This window comes from Nannobrachium achirus (assembly GCF_963921795.1).
Source record: "Nannobrachium achirus genome assembly, chromosome: 12".
Taxonomy (NCBI): domain Eukaryota; kingdom Metazoa; phylum Chordata; class Actinopteri; order Myctophiformes; family Myctophidae; genus Nannobrachium; species Nannobrachium achirus.
This window is the reverse complement of record NC_137832.1, coordinates 49,673,580-49,693,651: the sequence shown is the minus strand read 5'-3', so window position 1 is coordinate 49,693,651 and position 20,072 is coordinate 49,673,580. Positions and strand designations below refer to the sequence as shown.

At 40.9% G+C, this 20,072-nt stretch overlaps 2 protein-coding genes across 2 annotated transcripts in view; one reads left to right on the top strand and one right to left on the bottom strand.

Annotated features, from left to right (window-relative positions):
* Positions 1–151: 151 nt before the first annotated feature.
* On the top strand, positions 152–12,144 carry tesca (tescalcin a). The gene is made up of 8 exons (XM_080739022.1): positions 152–279; positions 3,005–3,074; positions 4,040–4,120; positions 6,047–6,186; positions 10,650–10,711; positions 10,837–10,941; positions 11,153–11,200; positions 11,318–12,144. The coding sequence occupies exons 1-8, from the start codon at positions 207–209 to the stop codon at positions 11,405–11,407; spliced, it is 669 nt and encodes a 222-aa protein (XP_080595148.1). The 5' UTR covers positions 152–206; the 3' UTR covers positions 11,408–12,144.
* Positions 12,145–12,905: 761 nt separating this feature from the next.
* fbxw8 (F-box and WD repeat domain containing 8) overlaps positions 12,906–20,072 on the bottom strand; it is a 31,897-nt gene continuing 24,730 nt past the window's right edge. Inside the window, exons 9-11 of the mRNA XM_080738052.1 lie at positions 16,878–17,051; positions 15,658–15,774; positions 12,906–13,941 (exon numbers count right to left, since the gene is read on the bottom strand). Coding sequence (XP_080594178.1) covers positions 13,776–13,941; positions 15,658–15,774; positions 16,878–17,051 — 457 coding nt within the window. The 3' untranslated portion in view covers positions 12,906–13,775. The remainder of the gene's footprint in view (positions 13,942–15,657; positions 15,775–16,877; positions 17,052–20,072) is intronic.

Below are 20,072 nucleotides of genomic sequence, written 5' to 3'. Positions count from 1 at the left end.
CTGGATTATTAATAGTTGAGGTGTTTAGGACCTGGCGAATGCCAGATGTTATTTTGCATTGACTTCCTTGTGTAGAGGTAGTCAGGTGGAGTCACACAGCGGGGCGTCTGTCGTGTCAATGTCAGTCCTTCCAGTCCAAACACACTCACTACTCACTCACACACAGACACACGCACGCACTTTACTGCTGCTCACCACTGATCGCTATGGGAGCCTCGCAGTGCTCGCAAACGCACCAGCAACACCAACAGTATCAGGACTTGGCAGACAGAACTGGATGTAAGTATCCTCGACAATTGCTTTGGCGATGTATCTGTATCAGAATGACATGTACACTAGGCTACTGTGTAGCTACTAACTGATTTACATGTTTAGTCTTTCTTTGATACATTAAAGTCAGGCTACGTTGCGTTTAGACTGAGTGACAGGCAGCTTACCGAAAGTCGGTCAGCATCGGATACAAGTAGAACATTTTCCATTTATATTTAATATAGACTTAATCCGAAGTCTGAGAAATGATAGACTACTACTATGTTGAAATATGTTTTGTTTTGCTATCGTTTCGATTAATAGATCTCAAAGACCTGTATGATCGATGCATTTAGCTGTTTTGAATAGTCCTTCGGAATAATAATATGAATATTCGACTGTGTTGAGTTATCATGAGAACATGCACGTCACACTTTGTAAAGTGGGTTTGGCGTGTTATCAATCTGTCAGGTAAGGTTATTCACTGGTGCGGTTTACTCTGTACAGTGTATGGCTATAGGGCAAGCTGATCTTATCAGCTACCATAAAACATTATTGCCTGTTCCTTCCTTTACTGGTTAAGACGTTTGTGAAGAAATGAAACAGCACACGTTTAGTCCTATTGAAGTTGGCTGAATGACATGAAATTGTAATGTTGTTGCTTTAAAGTTTGAGCAGTAGCCTAGTAGGACTACTGGAATAAATTGCTGCCTGCACATCCTGCAGTAGGCCTACATGTGCTGACAGGGTCAACCTTGGGACATCACACAAGTGGAGTGTCTGTCTACTCTACTGTACAAACGATTTGATCCAGTGTGATGAAATCTTTCATTCCACAAACAAGCCTACACCTGTCAGCACCGGGGTGATGTGTATCCATGGATTTTTATATTCATAATTTTGTTTGGTTAAGAAATTGAAAGCAGCTATCCATAACTTTTATGTCCTACTCGGGATTAGAACTGGGGGCAGTGGGGGGTCCCTGCTGAATGAGAGGCCAAATTCTTGTGCTCAACTCAGAGGAATCCAGGGAATATGTTGCACCTTGTCACATTGATTAATTAATGGCCTATGTCACAAGTTTTTCAGAAAACAGAAAAAAAACTGAACCAAAACTAACTACATGATATGTCTTAGTTCTGGGTTGCAGCTTTAACAAAGTTGTTGCACCAATATAGTAGTTGATCCATTATGTTCCATTTTCAGTTACCATTTCTTTTCATTATGTGTCAGAGGATTAGGCTAATTCAAATGTTGTCCACTACACAAATCCCTTAAGCGTGTTTAGTACAACACCTTGTCAAAAACTGTAGCCCAAGCCTCGTGTTTAATTGTCATATAGGCATAGCCTAACACCCACACAAACAACCCATAAACCTGTGTCTGAATGATCCTGTGGTTTGTCTCAGTTCTCCTCCCGAACAGTTATTGTTGCAACAGCAAACTTCAATTCAATAGCCCAAACAGGGAGGGAACCAGTCTAAACTCTAGTGTTTACTCAATCTATTCAAAATGCCAAACCTGTCTTGCTTACTGAGCCTATAGGTGAAGCTCAACGCAAACCTATCACTTTACTCTTCACAGCTGTAAGGCAAACTCTAGCATTCAAGACGGTTATCCCTTATATTGAATTTCAGACACCGGTTTGCACTGGGTGGAGAACAAAACAATACAGAAATGCTTTTGTACCTGCAGCCAATACACTACAAAATGGCATGAGATGATGCACTTCGCCTAGGCGCGCGCGCGCGTGCGTGCGTGTGTGTGTGTGTGCCTGTGTGTAAAAGATGAGATTTAGATAATAATTTTTAAAGTATTTGTTTTGATGTCTATCAGCTTTGGTGTTGTTTTGTTTTTACTCAGTCAGTCTCCGCTCTAACAATGGTTTTATGACCGAAAGATTGTCCTAGCACTTTGCACTTGAGCACTTTTGTGAGTACAATATAAGATACCGGTATATGTAAAATATACAATATATGTAAAATATAAGGAAAAAACTTTACTTTTCTGTCTGTCTAAGGAGTCACCCTTAAACCTTTTGTGGTCTTTGTCCACTCTTGTTTCTCTTTGTATTTGACACTACTGCACCTGCAACCAACATTGAATTATGACAAAGAAAGGCGTAGTGACAGCTTACCCTGGCCCTTGGGTATAATAAAGAAACCTTGACCCGTGCCATGTCAAATTAGACAGAAATGCCACTACATCTAGATAATATGGCTAATCATTTATATGGCCACTGGTCTACCTGGTGAGTTAATCATTAAAGAAAAACCTTCGAATGGAAAGCAAATCACAGTATAGTATATTTGTTCTGCCATTAGTCTGATAGTATTGTCATACTGTACCACCCAGTGATCCTGATCCACTCATCCCATGTTCCAATCTAAACTGATTTTTGTGTAAGCTCTCCATAGCTGTATGCATGTCAAACAAAGTAGTTATACCTGTTTGAGGATACTGCTAAATATCTCTCATGCCGTGTCTAACAAGCCTGATAATTTATACTTGGCTGCACATTATGTCTAGCACAGAAAATAGCAGCTCTCTAAAAGCCCACAATACGTCACCGCGCGGTGAGCGCACCACGCTGCAAGCTTGTAGATCTGCTATTTTCGGTGCGAGACAACTGGCGTGCAACCAAGCACAAAATCAGGCGGAACAGACCCATTTAACGATGACACAGGAGTGTGAGCGCTGCTGTCATACAATGCTTCTGTCTCACTAGTGTTCTCATGTTGTTGTTGTTTTTCAGTTTCATTGGAGCAGATCAACAACCTTCACAAGAGATTCAAGCAGCTGAGCGACAACACAGAGACAATAAGGTTTGATGCACTGGAGGGGTTCCCAAACCTTTTAGCTCAAGACTCATAAGATAATAAATTAGATGTTTGCCCGGGACCCAAGCTCCACACACGCACGCACACACGTAGGAAAAGAAAATGGGATTTGACCCATAAAAAATGGTCCGTGACCCACAAATTCGTCTACTGTAGAACAGGGAGAAATTTACACACTGCTGAATGTGATGGGAAAAATGTGTCTCGCACACTGTCCTGTCCGCACTAAAACTGAAATACAGCTGGCACCTATTGACTGGACCAGAGATGTGTTGTGGTTCTGCAGATTTATTGCAGAAACTCTATCTCACAAGCACGCTCACACGCACGCTCACACGGACACGCACACGCACACGCACACGCACACACACACCCATCAGTCATATCTGGCACCGTACCATGGGCACTGGGCAGTGACAGATTGCACATTCCTTCCCTCTAAAAAGAAGCAGGGAAGGACACTGTTCAAAGATAGAGCAGCAGCTCCTATCCTGACAGCTTACAGTAGCCTGTACCTTATGTCAACAACAACCATTCAAATAATAGCATAAACCACATGATAGACAGCATACAGTTAGTTGTATTTACAACAATATACAACATGTAGAAAAATATGAATAAAGTTACAGTTGTAGTAGGCTGATAGATCACCAAGTCATCAAGCCTATAGCCTGATTTAGTTGCATGGTGTTGTCAAATGCTGAAAATAGGAGATTTACAAGCACACTGTGTCACATTGAGACATGTTGTGAGATTGTAGATCTTCTATTTTCCACTCCACTCCTCTGTACGACAGCATATAAATTAAGCTTCATTTATAGTATGACAGTGTCGCTTGCCACACAAAACAAACGTGCAAACGACACCGGTGTGCGATTGGGTATAGGTAACCTAGGTAGGTTATGCTTCAGTCTCTGCCTTCTAACCATGTTTCTCTTGTCGCATTGCAGCAGGGAAAACTTGGAGAACATATCTGCCCTCGCCAATAACCCACTCAGAAAGCAAATTATCGAAGCCTTCTTTGACAAAAGGTTGGTACAGTATGTATGGTGTAATTACTTACTTAAACTATTTAGCTTTTTAACCGCTGCCCTGTATTGATTTTTATTTTTATTATCTAGAAATGGGCCAGACTGTCTGTCCTGAGCTAATCTTTCAAACTGCTGGACTGATCAATGCCAAATTATTATGCATGTAGCCATTAGACTAAGGAAGTAACTTCATACATTGTTTTTGAAATATTGATTGACTTCAAGTCAATAGGGGTCAGATCGGGCTAAAACTTTGCCCAACATGAAGTCATACATCATAGATATTTCATAAATGACTGACTGAAGTGCAATACTCTTTTCAACTATGAAAGCTAGACCAGATTCTTCCATAATTATCTGAACCCGAGCCGGAGTGCATGGAAACAAATTCAGAGCCCAGGGGTTAAAGTTCTCAGTCCTGGAGACTGATTTCAGTCTTGACGATTCCATTGGGGCTATTTCTGAGATCAGTGCAGATCTAAAAAAAAAAGAAAAAGAAAACGCTAGTCAGGTGATCTCAAGATATTAGTATTTGAATTGGCCAGACTAGTAATAGAATACAACAGAACTTCAGAAGATACTTCTATAAAATGAAGCATGGATTGGCACACACACATTCAGTGAAGGCAGTTCAGAAATATTGGTGTGCGCTGCAGTGCACGTGCCATGTTTCAAAAATCACATAATTTTCGGTCTTGGGATTTTTGTTGGCGTTATCCCCTGAGAGCCTATGAATTATGTTTCACGGCACGGAATCATGGTTCGCTTGGTTCTTGTAGTCGAAAAGAGACACAAGAAACGTAATCTAAAAAACCTTTAAATCTTTAAAATACAGTTTGCTCAAGAAATTATCACTTTTCACAGAAGACACTGTGTCACATGACATGACAACAAAATGTGGTAGAAACAGAGCTACACTTTCTAACCACCTGCCCACTATACCAAGACATTAGAGACGCATACTTCCCACAGATTACACACACCCGAAGTGAGTTTGAAAACTCGACCAATGATGAAAAACTCCCATATCTACTGGGAGAAATACAACAATGCGCAAACACAGCAGCAAGATTTGTGAACTGTTGTGACAAAAGAAGGCTAGAAACACAACCACCCTAAGGACTACAAACCATGGATTGACATCTAGACCTACTGCACATACAGTATGAAACAGAGCTGATACCTTTAAATGCATTTTGAGGGAAAAAAATGCTGCTATTTGTACCCTGTATATAAAATGTCACAATGCGACATAGCTCTGTTTACTCAATGCTGTACCCCCTCCAACTGTATATATGTTCCCCATTTTCAACTGTTTTTTATTGTCTTTGTGATACTTGCTTTGGCAATGTAAACGTATGTTTTCTCATGCCAATAAAGCTCCTTTGAATTGAAATTGAATTGAAAATTGACATCTATTGATTAACAAATGTATACTACCATCGTGCTAGTTGGATTACTAGAACAGTGGTTTTCAACCAGTGGTCCGGGGACCACCAGTGGTCCTTGAGGGGGTTCCAGGTGGTCCCCAGCTAAATGATTGAGTTGGTAACCAAATGGACCCATATTAGAACACTTGAGAGTGTAAAATGAAACCAAATGGACCCCTTGTGTCCATTTGATTTGATTTGATTTAATTAAATTATGTTAAACATCTGTATTACTCAATTTACAATATGTGTACACAATTAGAGAATGTAGAAGAATTGTTATTTTGATTTTGATTATTTTTTTCTGTTTTCTCCTGTGGTACCACATCAATAGAGCACTGAATTGTGGACATAATCTTATTTGGGGTCTGAGAGGCTGAATCTCATCAAATGGTGGTCTGCGCGGCTTACATTCTGAATAAATAATGGACCTCGATGTGAAAAGGGTTGAAAAACCACTGTACTGGAACATTGTGCCCTTGTGTCCTTGACCCAGGAACCAGCAGGAGAATGAGGTGGGCACCATCCAGGAGATCGGCTTCCAGCAGTTCCTCATGGTCATGTCCCACTTCAGACCCCCTGGACTCAAGCTGACCGAGGTGGAGAGGGAGGCCATGAGGAAGGAGAAACTACGCTGTGAGGAACACACACACACACACACACACACACACACACACACACACACACACACACACACACACACACACACACACACACACACACACACACACACACACACACGTCCAGTCGTCCACATAAACAGAAGTACAAGAATGCCTTGTCAAAGGGCATAAACATTGCCTGAGCTATCAGATAATTAGGGAAACAGCCAGTTACAAAGTGCATGTAGGGCAGAACATTTTTACATACTGTACAATACTGTTGGCATACTGTACTTGTCAAACATAGCAGACAACAATCATGGATATAGGAAACAACGCCTCCTCCAAATTGAGCGGCTTCCTATAATAGCTGATACCGAGCTGTACCTTGCTAACTGTTTGACCCTCCTTTTGGAGAGGCCGGCCATTTGAAGGCTCCTCACAACCAACACAACTAGGCTACCAAAGATAAAACCAAAGGTTTACATCTGTAGCCACACACATACGTGCGAGCACACACACTATTATTACTACAACAACCTAAAGTACACTGTCAGACACCACCATTGCTAAAATTACAGTGTACTACTCTTTCAATTACTACTATCACTGCCTCTGCTAATGCTACGATTAGTACAACCACCACTTCTATAAATATTGTGAGACACCACACACAACTCTTACTAGTATTACTCTTCTGCTTCTGCTGCTGCTGCTACTACTAGTACTACTAATTTGCTATTTTTATTTTTATTTTTTACAATTTGACAGAATACAAACAAAGGACTCAGGAAAGACTACGATTATGGATTTGAAAAGAAACCTTTAAAGGACAACTTTAGTTTTTTACAACAGGGGTTCATATTTTAGATTGTAATTAAATAATATAAAAGATGACTGTTAAAATTATTTAATTTACTTCTTTCTATTGTTTTAGAGATTATTATTTCAGTGGTTGGGGGCATGCGTACAAGTGGCTAAATATGTCATTTTACACAGAATAAGCCCATTCCCAAGATACAACGCAACCTTTCATGGTTGGATGTGACTTATGGGGGCTAGAAGTGTTACTGTAAATAGCAATAAAGAAACTGCTGGCTTATTGTGTCTAAAAATACATATTTAGCCACTTGTACGCATGCCCCCATGCGTACGCATGCCCCACATTTTAGCACGGTAAACGCGATAAAACAATAGAACGAAGCAAATGAAAACATTTTAACACTCACTTTTTCTTTTCTCTAATTACAATCTAAAATATGAACCCTTGTTGTAAAAAAACAAAGTTGTCCTTTAATTAATGGCTGTTAAGGGTTTTATTTAGTTTGTTGCATATACTATGCGTATTTAATTGAATCAAGCCTTTAACAGTCATTACAGTATGTAACTACCTTAATATGCTACTGGTCCTGAGCTTAAAAAATGTCTGAGAACCATTGATCTATTCCTATCTAACTCCTTTTTTTCTGTGGAAATGTCTTACCCGCCTATACTTCCCAGTAACTGACAACATTTACACGTCATCATAGATGACCAGGTCATTTAGTGCACTGGTTCTCAAACTTTTTAATGTCAAGGACCCCTAAATGAAAGTGTATTTGGCCGCGGACCCCCATCTGAAAAGATGTTGTGCCAAGGACCCTCATACAAGATTTATGGTGTTAACATTTTCAAAGAACGTCAAGATGTTTTTAAAATATATATAAATGAAGATATATATAGGGCCAAGAGCAACATCTGTACAGGTCCATTTGGTTCCATTTGTACACTCTCAGAGTTACAACCACATAATGATCCATTTGGTTCCTAACTCTCCATCATTTATCTAGGGACCCCCTGAAACCCCCCCAAGGACCCCTGGGGGTCCCCGGAACCCACTTTGAGAACCAATGATTTAGTGCACCGTCTTTCAACTAGCAGTCGAGAAAAAAATACTAATCTTCACTTTCCTACATTACTAAATGCATGGTCAGGGACCAAATGCAATACCTTCACGGACCACCAGCGGCCCACGGACCACCAGTTGAAAACCTCTGGCGTACAGTAACAAGCCCATGAATAACATACTGTAAGAACAGCCCTCAGGCTGTTGGTCTTGAGGTTGCTGAGTCACCATTTAGAACAGATCTTTAACGCCAGTGGTGGTGGTGGGGGGGCAGATATTGTTTGTTATTGGCTCACATGGAGGTGTGGCAGAAGGTGTTAATTCTTAGACTAAACTAATTGGTGGTTTATTGAAATAAAATCCATTCAGAAGTGGGCTACCAATGAGTCTGTTAGTCATCTGCAAAGTTTAAACTGATTGTATCATCAGTCTTCCTGACTGAATTTACGGTAACGCTCCATTTAAATTAGTGAAGTAAATATTCTTGGCAGAAGGGAATACTTATGTATCTTGCCTTTAATCGTGTGATTTATTTAAAGTAGTGATCATAATCACCACACATCAGCTATGAGTCCCCAATGGAAAGAGTCGCAGCTGTTCAGGGAATCTGGCCAGGACTGTGGCATTAACAGACTCACTGCTAATGCCAACTACTGTGAAAATAAATAAGCCTCGGTTTGATGTTTCGGAGGGCCCTGCAGTGCTGTGCTTCAGCGGGAGTGTTGTGATCACAGCTACCTTGTTGTTGTCCATTTAAATACCGGGAGCAGGTGTTCTTGGCTTCCCAGCAGGACCGTCTAGATTTAAGTTTTCTGCATTACTTTTAGTGTACAATCCTGAGTTGAAACGGGAAATAATCTGTCATTTTATTGTATTGTTTGTATTTAAATACATATGTTTTTTAGCCAAATACATATCATTATGGGGGGGGTCCTTGGCACGAAAAAAGTTTGAGAACTATCTGCTGATTAAGGCTAGGGTTCCACCAGGAGCGTTGCGTTGTGCCAGCGTCGTGACGGCGTCAAAAAATGAACTGGGGCAAATATGGCGTCCGACGTTGACGTTGGCTGTACACAACCACAAATGGTTAAATTAACTTTAACTGATTTTCTTTTTTACTGTGTTCAGTCACCAAACTGGTTATCGACAGAGTTATTCCATGGTTCACACCTACAGATCCGGGGAAATCCCGTTTTGGCGACGTAGCGTTAAGGCGAAGTGTACTAACATGGGCAAATGTACGAACGGGGTCTCCTACCGTACTGATAGGGCGACATGCAAATTTCCATTCACGCTTTTCTGCCGTGCCGATAAGGCGACATGCACATTTCCATTCATTTCCGTTCAACACACATCATATCACTCAAGTAAATCCTGGCTTTTATACTTCTTCATCGTGGCGTGTTCCGTGACAAAAGTGGCTGACAAAAGTGGCTGATCTACAAGCTCACAACGCCTAGCATCTGCAACGCGTTGTGAGCTTGTAGATCTGCTATTTTCCAGGCACAGAAACTTGCAGAATGAATGAGCGAGTCACTGTGTCAGATGTCCAGTGCAGCGCACATTGTTATTTTTATTATTTAATAATCAACGTAGCCTACAATTGAAACACTTTCACAAGCCACAGTGTGGCTTAATATTCACAATAAGGGTAACAAGCAGGCACGCTGCATGCACTGCACATTATTAGAAAAGGTTTGCTAGTGAGTGTAAATCAGTGGCTTCCTCAAAGGAAAAGAAACGAGGCGAAAAAGCGTTGGTACACTTGTATTTCGCCTAATCGCTACGTCGCCTTAACACTATGTCGCCAAAACAGGACGTGCCCACAGATCCTGCCTTTAGCCAGTCAATTTGAAATTAGCTTTCCATACCTCGTTGTTCACAAGGCACAGTGCCAGCAAAAAATTTAAATGTTTTTTGTTGTCGCCAGAGGAAGTGACCTGCATGGAAACCTCCTTTTAATTACCAGCACTACTAGTCAAGCCAAACTTTAAGTTTGTGGATAGAATATATCACTGAGATGTCAACATACACAAGACCATTGACATGTTAAGGGCAGTCTACTACCTTGTATGAGTACATTACATTCATTAGTCTTATACTGTAGATAAGACCAGTAGGGAAACTGCTAATTGTTAAAACTCTTTTATCTCTCCATCTGAGAGCCAACCTCCCTCTAATCAAAACTTCCTTCTTTGTCCCGGTGATGTCGAACTGTCTATTAGCGACCTCCTGTGTCAAATGCCACCCTCTATTAAGTAGACATAAATGTATCCACAACTTTCCAACATCCCATCGTGCATTGCGAAGAAGTTGCACGGAGCTTCCGGCACCGCAGCCGAGTGTGATCTACAAGCTCACAACAGTTGCATCTGCAGACTGCAACGTGACGTGAGCTTGTATGTCTGCTGTTAACCGGAAGTGTGGTGCAAAAAATTCTCCAGTAAATTCCCGCGGAAAGAGGTGGATACATCCATGTATACAGTCATTCTATTTGCTCACTAGGAAGATAATCCTAGTGAGCAAATAGAACCTCGCTCCAGGAGGAGGCGGTTTACGAGGCTATACAGTGTAGGTGTTTGTTCTTACTATGTTGTATTCTATTTTCCTAGTCCTGTTCAACATGCATGACACAGACAACGATGGCACCATCACTTTGGACGAGTATAGAAAGGTGAATAAATGACCACTGACGGCATCAACGCATCAGTTACTGTGTCTAAAAGGACAGTTAAACAGGATGGACAACATACCTGTGTCCATATGAATTACCTTTGTTCTGTTGTTGACTTCCTTTAGGTAGTTGAGGAGCTTATGTCAAAAAACGACATTGGACAGGAGGCTGCCAAGGCCATTGCAGATGCTGCCATGTTGGAAGTGGCAAGCATAAATGTGCCAAACATGGTAAGTGCAGAGGCATTATAATAATATGTGTTTCGTTTATGTCATATGCATTTCGTTTATGTCATGGGTTACACTAGTAGCTCAACCAGCTGAAAGCGTTAATACATCCTGTATTCGATTCCTGTGTTGCATGTAACTTCTCTTTGTCTACAATGTCTAAAATGCCTAAAAACATTAAGTAACGGCCCTGTACGGATTGGTCTTATTTCAGGGACCTGACGATTTCTATGAAGGAATTACTTTTGAGCATTTTGAACAGGTTAGTACAATTCTAGCCCCACAAAATATACAGCTTCAATTCTTAAATTATATTGTAGGTTTATATTATGGATGTATCAGAGCCACCTAATAATCCTCTAATAATGTCTTCGCACAGATTCTAAAAGGCCTCGAGATGGAATCGAGGATGAATATCCGATTTCTGGATGTGGACACGTCAACGATGCGTTGTGGGAGAGGGAAATGATCAGTTGTCCTTTTTAAAGAAAAATATTTTGTAACTGGTGTTTTTAGCAGAACCTCTCCAGTCATTCTCTGAGATAAAACCCAATACAAATTGTATATGCACTAATATTGTAATACCTTTGCACATTTCCTATAGCACAAGTTAAATGAATTTTAAATATGAAGAATATATGCCAAATGCCCAGCATAAAAGTTCTCTATGGTGCTCGAGGTAACGGTGAAGTCTGAACAGTCAAAACCCAACATGCTATTTTCACTAGAGTTTCAGCCAATGCCATTATCAGCAATGTCTTCTTATTGTCTTATTTAATTTAAAACCTTATTTTCTTTTTTACTTCTCTCCTTTTTTTCCCCTTCAGCTATTGAGCATTTCAAATAGACTATATCCTTGATTTTCTTGGCCTAATTCCTGATTCCCAGGACAATGTAGTGATGTTATCTTTTGGGTACACTGTACATACATACATGTCAGCCATGCTCCATGTCCGGCAGTCATAGGTCATCAGTTAAGGTCAACATCCAGAGCATGAGAGAACAGGCACGTAGCATTCCCTCAGGGCTCAAGAATATTTCCAGGTCGAATTCATCTACTCTACTGCACTGAGACTTCATGTAAACATTGCTGCTGCTCAACCAACAAGATCCAGAGATCTAGAACTACTACTACTACTAATTATGTGTTCAAATAACCCTACTTAAATAACTTGATTGGTTGCGTGTTTTTGACAAAGAACTGTAATGTATGCCCTTGCAATAATTTATACTGTATGAATGGATCAAATAAACTGATGATTAACAGAAGCATGAAGTTAAGAAGAGGTTTTGTTATTGTTGGTGGTGGTATTATATTGTTGTTGTTGATACAGTCTGTAACAGTAAAGCAGTGGTTCTCAAAGTGGATTCCATGGCCTCTGTGGGTCCCTTTATGGGGGTCTAAATTGACCCATACAAGTCTAACTCTGACAGTGTACAAATGGAACCAAATGAACCCTGACGGTTCATGTGGTTCCATTTGTACACTGTCAGAGTTAAGGGGAGACCTTGAAATTTGAAAGTTTGAGAAACACTGCAGTAAAGGACCACATTAAGACAAATACTGTAGGCAGATCTTATTAGATTCATAGTTTCTATTAAACATCCAGGTAAATTAACATAGATCCTTCTGTTTTAACAATACATTTTCTTCCCTACAATGTTGATCAATAACATGTGAAAACTGTGGACCATTAGCTTTTATCTAATGTTACTATTTACAAAAACGATAATGAAAAGGCTTTACTTAAAGGAGCAATAGTCAACTTTTTCTTGAAAAACGGATGCTAAAATAAAAATGTTTTGGAAATATTTTATAAAAAAATAAGCTTCGTATATGTGTTTCTATTCAAAAATTACCACAAAAAGCGTAAAATAATGATAAAATAATCATTTTGGCCATTGTAAGACCGACACTTTGTTTACATTCTAGTCTATAGACTAGGATGTAAACAAAGTGTCGGCCCTACAATGAAAAAGTTGACTATAGCTCCTTTAAAACTAGGGAGATTAAATAAAGTGAAGGAAAGATAGTTTTGAGCACTGGTTCCCAAACACTGGGTCGGGACCCATTTGTGGGTCGCGTACACAAGTCACTTTCTTTCCCCCTACATTTTGTTTGAATTATTATAAAAAAAAATCAGTGATTTTTTTTCAGTAATTTCATGAAATAAAATTCTGTAAACTTCCAAGACGTAGTGAGAATAGCCGATCTACAAGCTCACAACGCGGCACGAAGTGATGAGTTGTGAGCTTGTAGATCAGTGTTTTTTTCTCCACTAGTTTGGGTTCAGGGCAAACATCTAATTTCTCTTTTGGGTCTTGAGCTAAAACGTTTGGAGAGTCAAACCAATGGAGGCCGGTGTTCTAGGGCTGTCACGATTATGACATTTTACATGACGATTATTTGTCACTCAAATAATTGCGATTTTCGATTTAATTGTGTTTTTGTCATTGACAATTACATTTCTGTTTGGGTTTTAGGCTTTTAAGTTGCACATGGTAGATATGACACATAGCCTAAATATGCAAAGAAATTACTGACATATTTGACAACTTTATACTTAAAAAAGAACATTGATAGTGGAAATAGCCGATCTACAAGAGCTTGTAGATCTGCTATTTCCACAATTTTTGACCTTTTATTTAAATATATGAACATTTTTCAACATAGAAACGATTATGACGATTATGAAAGATAATCACGATTATGTCAAAAAATCACGATTAGACGATTATGTAATAATTGTGACAGCCCTACGGTGTTCTCAAACGGATACTGTATATTGTCCATTATGCCCAATGTTCCAACTTTGAGCCCAGTGTAAAGCAGTGTGTCAGTGGGATGGCTGAGCACCAGGCAGTATGTCGTAGGGCACCGCCAGCCCGATGTTGTAGTTGTAGCCGTGGGACTCGGCGTAGTTGGACCTGCAGATGGGCAGGATGTGGTCCTGTGACGTGGCCTCCTCTGCGAAGTCATAGTAACAGATGACGCCCCTGTGTCTGAAATGTAAAAAACACAGTAGTTATAAAGACAATGTAATATACATTTGATTTGTTATAGCAACCAAGAAAAACTTCATAGTGAGTAAAAGTGACATTTATATATCTATATTTATTTGTTTAAAGATGGGGTTAGTATAGATGCAGTGCCAAATCTGTGTTTTTCGATCAGGCTTTTTGACTCAGAGGCTTTCAGGAAGAAACCAAAAATACACAGGGAAGGCAAATTTGCACATTAAGACTCCCTAAATAGGGAGATAAGCGACCGCCAGGACGCATACACAAACTTTAGAAGGCAATGGTAGCCAATCAGGAGGGATAATGGGAAATGGGACAGATCCATGTCGATGACATGACTTTAGAGATACTGTGTACCGCTTTGCGTGATTTTAGGGTAAAATCTGTAGGAGCAGTGTCCAAAAATGTGTTTTTAAAAAATCGGCCAGATGGTGGCGCTAGAAGAGAGCCATGTGAGAAATCTCGCTCTTTCGAACGGCCGTCATTTCGACAAAGGAGCGTAAGGAGGGTTAGCGACTCACCCAACGGAGGTTAGGGTAAGGTTTGGGTGTCGAAAAGATGACACGTAGTAACAGCGAAACGCTCCCGTGAGAAATGAGGGTTTGGCATGGATCGGGGCAATGGTGGCGGAGATATGGCATCACCTCTTTAAAAAATAAATAAAGGAAGTGTCTGGGGACACCTGTACCAGTTGCTGGGTATACTGGTACAGGTGTCAATAAGACAGGAGAGGGTGAGTGAGCTTAATTAAGTTATTGTCTCAGCTGTGCTGCGGCAGAGGCAAGACATGAAGCTGAGCACCGTCACGGCTGTGACAATAACATAACCACGATAAAGCTGTTAAATATCGTTTAGGTTAGTAGTGTTCAATTTAACTCAAATGCATTGCTTTCAGCCCTTCACAATCCAAAAGGGTCTATTCCCCATTGTTTACCGTCGCTGTCAGCAAACGCCAGTTGGACTGGTCCACAACGGATCACAGAGCTACACTTTTACCGGTGATTTACCCATTCGTGTTTTGTGATTACTGACTGGCACGGCTCCAAATGCCTCTTGCCCACCCACAATGCAGGGTCCTGAGCAGGGGTGTCGCACCAAATTCTGGGCCCTGGGTACAAGGACTCACTGCGGGGCCCCTGTGCTTTAACTATTGAAAAATAGCAGATATACAAGCTCACAGCGCGGCACCGAGTGCCTGCTGCGAGCTTGTAGATCTGCTATTTTTGAAAAATCATGAAAATCTTTGAATATTTCAAATCCTTCTGAGGTTTTTTGAAAAACCTATGTTTCTATGTCAGTGGAGCTCAAACCTTTTCATTTGAAGGACCCCCAGAATGGTATATATTTGGCCACGGAACCCCATCTCAAAATATTGAGTTCCCAGGGACCCCCCAGAAGCAAAATTTGAGTTTCAAATGTTCGCTTAAAAAATACAAATATTCAAAGATTTGCACACATTTTCACGACTTTTCAAAAATAGCAGATCTACAAGCTCGCAGCGCGGCACTCGGTGCCACGCTGTGAGCTTGTATATCTGCTATTTTTCAATAGCTAAAGTATAAAATAATTAAGGCCCCTCCACCACCTTGGGCCCTAGTAACTCAGTCCCACTTTCCTACCCCTTGTGACGCCCCTGGTCCTGAGTTCCAGTACAATCTAAAAAGAAACGAGAGAGTAGTAGGGTGGAGGACCAGTGACCTGCGGTGAGCCGTGAGGTCGTCGTCGCTGATGCAAGCCCCACGGGGTGCCTTCTCATCTGGGATGTTGGCTGTGATCAGGGTGCTGCTGTTGAAACGCACGTGTCTGACAGGATGCCTGCGTGCAAGGTAAAAGGATGCTTTAATCTGATGCAATCAAAGGGAGAAAATGGGCACGGTTTGTTTGCACAATGACACACGGGGATGTGATTGTAACCATCTTTGTATTCTGGTGACGTGGCACGGACAAATAAATTGTCGCTGTCGGGCTGGAACCTTTTTATGTCCAAAACCATTACTTTACAAGAAATGGCAAAATGAACCTGTGCTTCAATGGATACAATCTCAATCACAAGCACTTTTCTTTCGTGAAACATTTATAAAACCCACAGTCAGACACACTGTCATATGATAAAGTATAAAATGGGCATTCATTTATGGGGGGGGAAACAAAGAGATGATATAGGGCACTGTTTCCCAAGCACTGCGTCGGGACCCATTTGTGGGCCATGGACACATCTTTGTGGGTCCCTTAATTTTTGTTTTCCTACATTTTGTTTTAAATTATTATTTCAAAACAAGATACTCATGAATAATAATAATAAAAAAACAGTTTTCTAAATAATTACCTCATTTACTGCCCTATCCTGAGTTTCCCCAAGTTATTCGCGTTGTTAGAGGCTGCCACGGCCCGAGTTTCCTGAGTTTGGGTCGATTTGCATAAAGAAAAAGCTAGCTACTAGGCATGATCGCAATCGCGAAATGCATGTTTGACCCCCAGACCAACCCCATCTTTCAAACATGGCGGCCATGTTTGTTTACATATGAAGAAAACATGATGGCTGCTATCTCATGAATGCCTGAACGGATTTCCAAGCAGATTTTCTTTGTTTGAAAGCTGTGAACGGCGTTCACGTTAAAAGGTAAGAAAATGGTGGCAGCGAACCCATTTTAGCAATTTTTTTATGTCAGTAAATTAGAAAACAAATGTTTAAGAATCTACAAGCTCACAACGCGGCGCGAAGCTACACGTTGTGAGCTTGTAGATCTGCTGTTTTCACTAGTTTGGGTCCCGGGCAAACATCTAATTTCTCTTTTGGGTTCACGGGCTAAAATGTTTGGGAACCACTGATATAGGGAGTACAAGGTTTGTGCCCGACGGCCACAGAACATATTGATGACAGAACACGTGCTCTCCCTGGCTCTAAGCCCTCCCATCACCTGTTGTGCATCTCCCACAGCTTGGCCCCCATCCTCATCTCCCACACGCAGACCAATCCCTCGCCGCCGCCGCTCACGATCTTCCAGTCGTCCGCTTGCACCGACGTCACGCCCAGGTGGTGGGCGTAGAGTGACACCACAGAGGCGCCGGTGCGTAGGTCAAACACCCTCACCCTGCAGGGCATTACAGAGAAACAAAGAAACAACAACGAATGTTTACCACAACACATTATGTTGACAGGGAAATACTGCATCCTATTATACGTTAACGACAGGGATAACTCGAGTCATTCAGTGTTGATTTTGTCGACTAAAACTATATGACAAAAAAGTTTGTCGACTCCTGTCATCGCTGCAATTGTTTTGAGAAATCAACTCTTTGAAACTTTTTACAACTTTTCAGCAATAAGCAGTGAGAACAAGTATAGTATAGGTCAAGGGGCTTCAGAAGGGGGTCCAGGACCCCTTGAGTTACTACAGGGGGGCCTTCAAATCTTTGTTTGATAGAAACTTTTTTCTACTTTTATATATTAACCACTTGAACCCTATAGTGTCCATATTCTGAGAACTTTAGCCAAAAATAGCTGATCTACAAGCCCAAAACGCCTTGCAGCGCGAGGCATTGTGAGCTTGTAGATCAGCTATTTTTGGCAAAGAGCTTTGGTGTAGAAGGGAAAAAGAACAGATAAAGTGCAGAGTGAAAGGTCAAGTTTATTAAGTATTGACGTAGTGCTTAAATATCAGAAAACACAAATTGACATGAATCCAAAAATAATGATGATTGTGCTGTCAAACGATTAAACTATATGGAATCTATGAAGAGGTTGTGGGGGTCCCTGCTTCATCTCTCTCTCAACTAAGGGGTCCTTGGCCTGAAAACGTTGAAGACCCCTGGTATAGGTCATTTACAGTCCAAAACTGATCCTGATTCTCATTTCCTGTCCACACTGGTGTGCGACTCCAGCGGACACCAAAGTCTCCAGAGGAGTTTACACGTGAAAGAGTGCTTTCATTTCTAGACAATACCCAACTATTCTCCCTTTTAAAGGAAGAACTACAAAGAGCACTTGTGACCATCCTGACTGCAGACCAGCTGCAAAGAGCCCAAACCCAAACTGATCTTTTTTTCAAGGGATTGTTTAAATAATGGTCTTTATTAGTGCTGGGCGATTATATCTATATTTTTAGGACAAAATACCTCAATATTGATATTGTGAATTAATAAAATTAATTAAAAAAGAAAAGAAAAAATAGCTCACAACTAGCCGTGATGCATTGTTAGCTTGTAGATCTGTTATTTTAGACATTTTCTTGATATACAAAGCCACATCACCATATTCAAAATCGATGTGTGACGATATCTAGTCCTGTGGTTCTCAAAGTGGGGTCCCGGGGGTCGCAGCAAAAGTTGTACAGCATCACAATCATTTTAACCCCTTTATCCATATTTTATACGTTTTTATACTATTCAAAGATAGCAGATATACAAGCTCACAGCGTGTCACTTTGTGCCACGCTGCGAGCCTGTACATCTGCTATTTTTGATATATATATATCTGTATATATATATATATATAGTATATTTATTAAATATCTTCTCATCTGGGGGTCCCTGGCACAAAACATTTTCAGATGGGGGCCCGCAGCCAAATATATATATATATCAATTTGGGGGTCCTTGACATGAAAAAGTTTGAGAACCACTGATCTAGTCTCATATTACAATAGCAGTATAATATGGATATATACAGGTAGTCTCTACCATCGGTCACTAGACAACACTTATAAACCTGTTTTTTACTTTCTGACAGAACATTGGAACCCGTAAAGTGGGAGCAGTGATTTCCAGGGTTGGTCGGTGGTGAGTTTCATGAGCCCAACGGGCCCTAGGCTCCATCTGGCTTTATTGGGTCTCGGAGCATCCAGGACATGGATCCGTCCACACTCCACCCTTTCCCTTCCCAAATACTTCATTACCATAATCTCATTCATTTGGCGGGGGAAAGGGGTGGCGGGTGGTCGAGTTGCAGAGAGTGGGCTTATTTAATTTCCGTTCCCGGAAGAAAAAAAAAACCCCAACTAAACCAATCAGGGCTGAACAGCTAAACGAGAGCAGTGGGCTGCATCTGTGCGCTTGCCTTGCCGTAGAGTGGCATGACGTGATGGGAGCGCACGTTTTAAGCGATGAGAATAAACATTATTGGCAGACGGTGGGGAGCAATAAGTCTAATACTGCCGGTGACCCGATCTTCAGCTGGCTGCCAGTGGCCAGGCTCCTCACAGTTAACCACTTTCAACCTGGTGTCCCCTATTGTTTTTTTTTTTGGCATGTTATTATGGGTGAAAAGTTTCCAGGATTTACAATTTAGGCATTTAGCAGACGCTCTAAACCAGAGCGACTTACAGTAAGCAAGGTAAACACATTCATCAAATGCAGAGAGACGGCGTCTCTGTAAACTAAAATCACCAAACCAAACCAAGAACAATTAATTATCAAAAAATAAAAAATAAAGAAAGAAAATAAATCTGTATATTGAAACTATAGCCTACACACACACAGAAATAGTTTAATATTTAAAAAAAAAAAAAATCTAAAGTAGCAGATAAACAAGGACAGGACCCACCACCGTAGGTCCTGTCATGTGTCGCATCTCTCTGGATACTAGTTCGATTACCCCTAATAACCGAATTCTGGGAAACTGTTCTACCGTCTGAAAAAACTCGGCTTTGTCCCCTGGTTCTCCAGGGGGTCCCTGTGGGGTCCCTGCCCCTAGCAAAGAGCCTGAAAAATTAAGTACGCCTTGCACACTGCTGTTTTATATTCCTCGTTCTGTTTAGAACCACATCAAGGAAAATCTGGAATCGGTCGTATTTTAGATTCATCATACCTATTTCTACGTTTTATTTAACAATTTCCCAACAGTATTTAGAAAACGGAATGTTTTCCGATTTTCATTTCTCAAATGTAAATTTAAAATTCAAATGCCTGAAAAATACACGGACCAATGTTAATAGAAAGTGCAACGAGGCCTAGACTGAGGCGTGAACATGCAGCGTGAAACAACGTAGAGCAACAACGCCGTGGTTCCAACCTCCCACGCCAGTAGATGCCTCCAGTACTGGGAGAGAAGCACATTTTTGTGGCTGGGAGGGAGCTACCCACTCCCTCTGTTCAACTGGTTTGTTCACAAAGCT

Excerpts from the sequence above, each read along its gene's own strand:
- tesca (XM_080739022.1), top strand. The coding sequence starts at position 207 with ATGGGAGCCTCGCAGTGCTCGCAAACGCACCAGCAACACCAACAGTAT. Across the intron at positions 280-3,004 it reads CTTGGCAGACAGAACTGGAT|TTTCATTGGAGCAGATCAAC; the intron begins GTAAGTATCCTC and ends GTTGTTTTTCAG. Across the intron at positions 11,201-11,317 it reads CTTTTGAGCATTTTGAACAG|ATTCTAAAAGGCCTCGAGAT; the intron begins GTTAGTACAATT and ends GTCTTCGCACAG.